General features: G+C 38.0%; 1 protein-coding gene across 1 annotated transcript; it reads right to left on the bottom strand.

The window, feature by feature from the left end:
* Nucleotides 1–5806: 5806 nt before the first annotated feature.
* On the bottom strand, nucleotides 5807–5871 carry LOC104461836 (DENN domain-containing protein 1B-like; the record flags this gene model as incomplete). The annotated part of the gene is made up of 1 exon (XM_010073565.1): nucleotides 5807–5871. A coding segment is annotated over one exon (65 nt), but the record flags the coding sequence as incomplete, so codon positions are not given.
* Nucleotides 5872–6735: the final 864 nt, after the last annotated feature.

The raw sequence follows: 6735 nt of genomic DNA, 5'->3' as shown, positions 1-6735 counted from the left end.
GGACTTCACAGAAAAAAAAAAAAAAAAAAAAAAAAAAAAAAAAAGAAGAAAAAATAGTGCTTGCTCTGACCACAACCCCAAAAGCAGCTGTGGAAGACCCTCAATCAAAAAACCTTACCAAAGCTAGACAGGTTATCCATGGACAGAACTACTGACTGCATTAAACTTTTTTCAGAAGTGGGAGCTTCCTGGAACTATGTATCTTATTAGTACCTTACAGACCACAATCAAAGCATACAAAGAATTTTGCATTTCTGGATTAATTCCTAGACTTAATTCGTATAGATCTTAACTCCACCAATACAAGATTATACTGGTTTTCACAGCTTTTCCTTGAAAATTTAATGAAAAGATCCTTGAAAAAAAATAATTTAGAGATCGTGCATCACTAAGATTTATTATAATCCTGGCACAGGCAAGATAAACTACAGGAGTTATTCATGCAATTCAACACAACCTATTAAACACCCTCTGTGAGAATCACATATCTAGCCCTACAACTGGAGAAGGCTTTGTAGCATTTAAAGAGGAAATAGAGACAAAGCAATCAAATTTCAAGCCTTGTTAAAACGGTTATTCTTTTCTTGAACAGAAAATTAACTGCTATTTCAAGGGGGTTTTCAAGCAAAACTTGAACCATCAGGACTAAAGCAATCCTATCCCCAACCCACGACATTGAGTGGTTGAATTTCCTGGGTCTACCTGCACACTTTGTGGAGCCTTTTGGTTGCTTTTCGTATGTGCTACGATCAAAGAAAATGAAGGTTTAGCAAACAGCACTCTCTTAACCATACAAACTGAAAACAATCTCGTGGGGAAACAAACCACGAACAGAACTGCTGATGACATTATGTTCACAGAAGTTGTTGCACGCTGCCTTCCTACTGCTAGCTGCTACATTTGCATTGCCTTTTGTGCCTGGCCTCTGCAGCCCAGTGTAACAAAATCAATACAGGATGTACAGTTTATAGAATGAGTTCAATTACCAACTTGATCTTTGCACATTTAACCCAAATCGAAAGTTCAGGCATATATGTGTGTATGCACATCCTGTATACGCTTGTGCATGCAGAGATACATAGATAAATACACACTCTTCACAAAGATTACACCGGCGCTATTATTTTGGATGTGTCCTGGGAAGAGTTCAGAAACATCAACATTCCAGAAATTCAGTTGACTTTTTATGATGGAAGGACCTGGAAAGAAAAAAGACAAAGGAGGGGGAAGCTTTGGTTCAGCAATTTCTAGGCTCAAGCATATCTCACAGCGCCTAGTGCAGTAAAACTTCCAAGAGACAAGAGTACCAAATTTGCTGTAGGTGCAGCTCTCACACAATCTTGAATCAATAGCCTCCCTTAAGACTACTCAGGACAACTCTAACACTGCATTACTCCTGATACCTAGAAAGGGTGATTCAGCCCAAAGTGAAAAAAACTTGCATCTTTTTACCCTAAAGCTAAAGAGCAATGCTCATCCTTAAAATAACACAACAGTTTCGATAATATCTGTTATCAAGTTGTCCTCTGGATCTGTAAGTGAAAACATAACACAGAAGGCCAGCTGATGATGTTAAAATGGGCACACATTTTTGATATTTCTTTTCTTTACTTGTTCATTAAGGAGTGACACAGGAAAGAATTAAGAAAATCTGCAACTGCCTGGGAAGCAATGTAAAACCTTTATAAGGTGCTACTGACACTGCAAGCCAAATTCAGTTACCAAATACTGTGCTGTTAGAACAGCTTAGCGCTCATCTCCCAGCTGCCTAGCAAACTCTGGTGAACAGAAGTTAACTCATCTCAAAATTTTGCGAGAATTGGGTTATGAATTTTCCTAAGAAAAAGTTGTCACACCAAGTAGTTACTATGTTTCATCACATGTTAATTGATGCTTACCATCTTGGCCATGCTGCAAAGGACTGGAAGCTACGACATGGGCTACAATCCCATTTCAGTCCTAAAGGTTTTTTCCTGCTCTTTGGAATATATGCCTCAGCTGTTTCATTAAAAACAGTTGAAATGCAACTTTCAAGGTAAAGTCTTAGGTGTAGTGTAACATCAAAAGCATCAGTTACTCTGAAAATACAGTAAACAATATATTCTAGATTGTTGAGGGAACCATATCCATATGCTGAGTAGGCATTAAGCTCCCCCAATAAATAGAAGATTCATTTTTTTAACATAACCCAAGTGAAGAATAAACAAAGCTTGTCAGCAACACCAAAAAATGCTATTAGTTCAATGGAGGGCTCAATTATAAGAATATTTATGTAAAAAATACCCTTTTTCTCTCCTGCCCCCAAAATGAGAAACAGGTTAGAAGGTGAGTATTCGAGCAATGGTGTTGTGCAAGAGGATGATCTACTCAATCAACAACACAGTATTGAGAAACAAATATTCAAGTACACAAGCTACTCTTAAATCACAAAAAAAACAAGTATCCAGTGGGAAAATAAAACTTTGATCCAGCTATAAGTAAAGACACACCAGCACATGAGCCTGTAACCAATTCAGGAACTCCATACCATGCCTGAAGTGATAAATTTACATTAACCTACATGAAACTTCTTACATTGAATAGAAAACAATGTTGGAAATAATTAGTGGAATGATTTGAGAACAAATTTCATAATACATAGAAACCTTGCTGCATTTCACATATGCATGACCCTTTAGTGCTGGAGGAGCCCTAGGACATTGTCAGATCCGAAAAATTAACATTCCTTGAGAGCTATGCTAGAATTAAGAAGTTATCTAAAAATACTTTTCCAAAAGCATAATAATTTTAACAGCAAAATTTTTCATCATGTCACACTGTTGCAGGCATATAGCATCCTCGTAAAAACATCACCTTATTAATAGTGACACACGCAGCAGGGTTACCTCCATTTTTATTTGTTAGAACAGTTACACTCTGGCACAGGGAAATTAAAACACAGGAAAATGCACACTACAGCAAAGCTTGAAAAGAAAAAGCTTAAAGATACATGGGTCACATTAAGGTCTTCCTCTCTCCAAAGTTGGCTTCTCCTGCTGCTCACTCATGCAGAGAGATTGTAATTTTGTGGCTGTGATATTTCCACGGCAACACTGGTGACAGTGATGTCACAAATTCAGCCCTGACATAGCTTCAGGATCAAGTACAAGGAGCAGATGGGATGCGAGGGAGAAAGCCCCTATTTAAACACAAATCTCTTTCACAAGAAAGAAAGAGGCACGGGCAAAGAAACAGGTGAATGGAACACGTTTTCAAGTATGATATATTCAAAAGATTATCCTAGCATGAAAATCTATTTAAAGGCAAGACCTACAATACAGGGTAACTGTCAAATTTGTTAGGCCTTATAATAAACCAACCTTGAAAGCTCCCTGTTTAGCATGACAAGCCTTGTGCTCCATTTCTGAAGTGGCGGGGAAGACAATGCACTTTTGTCCCCTGTGAATTTCCTTTAAATAACTTGAATGTTCAGATATATTAATTTGATACATCACTGTGCTCATAATACCATATGTAAATATCATGTCAAGCCCTCACTGGAGTGAATTTGTTATCGGAATTAGATATAATGTGAAAGAAATTAAAACAAATCCCAGACGGGTCACCAAGTACGGCAGGATGGTAACCAGAATATTCAGCCAGCACAACTAGACTGGTAAAATGTGACTGTACTTCTGTGTTGATCAAGCAAGTATCAATATAACCTCCAGGCCAGCTGAAACACCCCTAAACCCCCTCGGTGTTCACACACTGCAGACTCCAACGCTACTGGTATCAGACCTCCTCTCTGCCTTTGGCCACCCCACGGAGGAACAGCAACTGAGCCCACGCAGGGCAGAAGGGATGACAGCACAAAGTGGAACAGAAGAGGGTGTACTCGCAGTGCAGTCACAAATACAGTCTGCATGTTAACTGAGGTCACCGCTCACAGAGATACACAGATTTCTCCAAGACACTACTCTCCACAGAGGACAACTGATGAACAGCACAAAACACCAACCGAGGGAGGCAGGGGAAGTGACCACGACCACAATTCAGGTGTAGGTGGTCATTCACAGAGCTGCAGGTAACAAGAAGTGGTTTCCTACGACAGCAGAGGCAGAAAGATGCAAAACAAAAATCAGAAGTCAAAAGGGAGATAAAAGGATATAAATCCACGTTCTGATCACAGGGGGGAAAAAAAAAAGAAAGAAAAAAAAAAAAACCCACATTATTCAAGCTTTCAAGATGAAGACCTTGAAGACCTGAAAGAATTATCAACCATCTAGCTCTTGGGAGGGAAAGGCAGAAAGGGAATAAAATCTGCAGGTTGAAGCTGGGCCTAAGGCGAAATGTGAACGGGCCCCCAGGAAGGGATGCCAGGTGGAGGCAGAGACTAAATGCGCAATGCAAGGAGGAACAGATCAGAAGTCCAGTAGCTAAGCAGGGTTCACAGACATCATCTATGAAATTACTACGGTAAAACTGCAAAAGGGAGAGAACAGAAGGTAAGACCACAACAATTATCAAAGAGTTAGGAAAGCCCATCAAATTTCCCAAACCATGTCTGTACCAACAGCAGATCAAAAAAGCAGACAATAAACCAAAGGACACTGGCTGGTCACAAAAAAAAAAGAAAAGAAAATATCCAAGGACTGCACCAGGACTGAGACATCATTCCACAACTAAATGAACAATCTTATGAAGAGGAGAAGAAAAAAAGAAAAAAAAAAAAAAAAAAAAAAAAAGAAGGAAAAAAAAAAAAAAGGAAGGGAACTTGAGATGCCAGTAATGGATAATATATAATACACCAGGTACAGAAAAGGCTGTGGAGATTGTAAGGAAAAGACCTAGAGCACTAAATCATTTCACTTCAACAAGAATGTTTTTTGTAAACAAATTAGGCACATACCCATGAGACCACTAATAGAAACGTATGCTGAAATTACAAAAAAAAAAAAAAAAAAAAGAGAATAGTTTGGGACCACAAACTCCTACAGGCTTCTAACTTAGAGTAGTAAACTCTGGAAACAGCATCCATTAGCACAGTAGGCTAAGAAACATACTCAATCTTAAGATGCAGTTTATTGTTTTTACAATTGTGGTTAAGACACAACCCCAACAAGGCTTCTTCTTTCCCTGTGTTTTTATAAGGCAAACAACCTCGGATGAGAACATAACCGAGTTCCCTCAACAGACTTTCTAGAGGTCACTTTCATTTCAGCACTGGAAAGTGCCATTTTCTTTTTACCCAAAAGGAAAAAAGCCTCGCTCAGGTAACTCGTGCACTACTACATCTCTTTTACCATGTGTTTTATGAGACGGGAAACCAATGGCTAAGCTCAAGTCAGCACTCAGTGCTGTTTGTATCATGTATCAAACCAAAGCAGCTGCCGAACATGAGAAAGAAAGTATCTTTCTGCTGTTGAGAGAACTTACTTTCTCCCTACCTGATCAAATTTAACATTCCACTGACAGATAGAAGTCAACTGCTCTGCCAAAATGAAATCTTATTCAAAATCACCATTTTAAGACTTAAGAACTGTAGAAGATGCATTTGAAGTCCAAGCTTTGACAGTGTTTCTCTCGGAACAAAAATATTTTTACAATAGCCAACACGAAAACATAATTCACAGTTGTTGTGGGTTTTCATTGTTAACACATTAATAGATTTTTTAAAAAGCAATAAAATAAACATAGTTGCTTTCTAATACAATCCAAATCCAACAGCAATTGAAAACATAAGATGATACTAGATCAGGATGCTAATTCTTTTGTTTCCACCTCTCATTTATAGAAATAAATATCAATAAGCATGGTATATTACCTTCATTTTCAGAAGCTTGGCATTTTACTTTCAGCACCAAATCAAAGGTACGTTCTGGATTTTCCCTAAAAGAAGCAAACACAATCAGTTAATTACAGATACGTTTCAGATAGTGTTTCTACTGCATTACATCTTTTCTATTCTATTTATACAGGATAAAATTAAAATAAATTAAAATTTTATTAAAATAAAATTAGAAATCAGATTAGTTCTAACGAAGAACCAAAAAGTCACATTTCCCCTGTACAGCCTTAAAAAAAGGATAATCTAAACTGTGTGACTTACTTATGTTACACTGTCACTGCCTTACACATCAAATACCTTTCAAGTCACTGCATCATAGCACACCTAACAGTTGGGAAAAAAGTGCCACTAAAATCCTTATCAATCAATATGAAGCATATTAACGAAGTCATGGGCAGCCTCTTCTAAAGCTACATTTTACTCCTACTTAATACAAACAGCTCATCATTAGACTTCCATTTTAATTTCACTAATTAAGCCACTACCCTTTACATGCATAAGATTACCACCATAAGGCTGAGAATCACTTAGCCTCCTCTTTCACAAGATACTGATCGTTGACTTTGAAGGCTGAATCTCAGGCATGATTCAGTGAGTGAGAAAACATTAATGCAATAACTAGGGATGGACTCAAGCTCGACAGGAAGATGGAGCCTCCATATCTGCAGCAACCATCCCCGTCAGCTCTGTGTGATGACCAATGCCTCTTTCACCTCCCCTGTAAATACACACCTGATAATAATGGATAATGATAACAACTAACACTCAACCTAATCCCAAACTAGATATTCATTAAAATAGTTCTAAATGCCATTACTATACTACCCACCTCTCTCTGCCTAGCAAGCACACTGCTATTTATATTAAAAACAAGTGGTATAACTGCACCCATATCAATTATCTAT

This window comes from Pterocles gutturalis, unplaced genomic scaffold (genome assembly GCF_000699245.1).
Source record: "Pterocles gutturalis isolate BGI_N339 unplaced genomic scaffold, ASM69924v1 scaffold20542, whole genome shotgun sequence".
Classification (NCBI taxonomy): Eukaryota; Metazoa; Chordata; class Aves; order Pterocliformes; family Pteroclidae; genus Pterocles; species Pterocles gutturalis.
The sequence above is the reverse complement of the archived record's forward strand: the minus strand, read 5'-3'. Positions and strand labels throughout refer to the sequence as shown.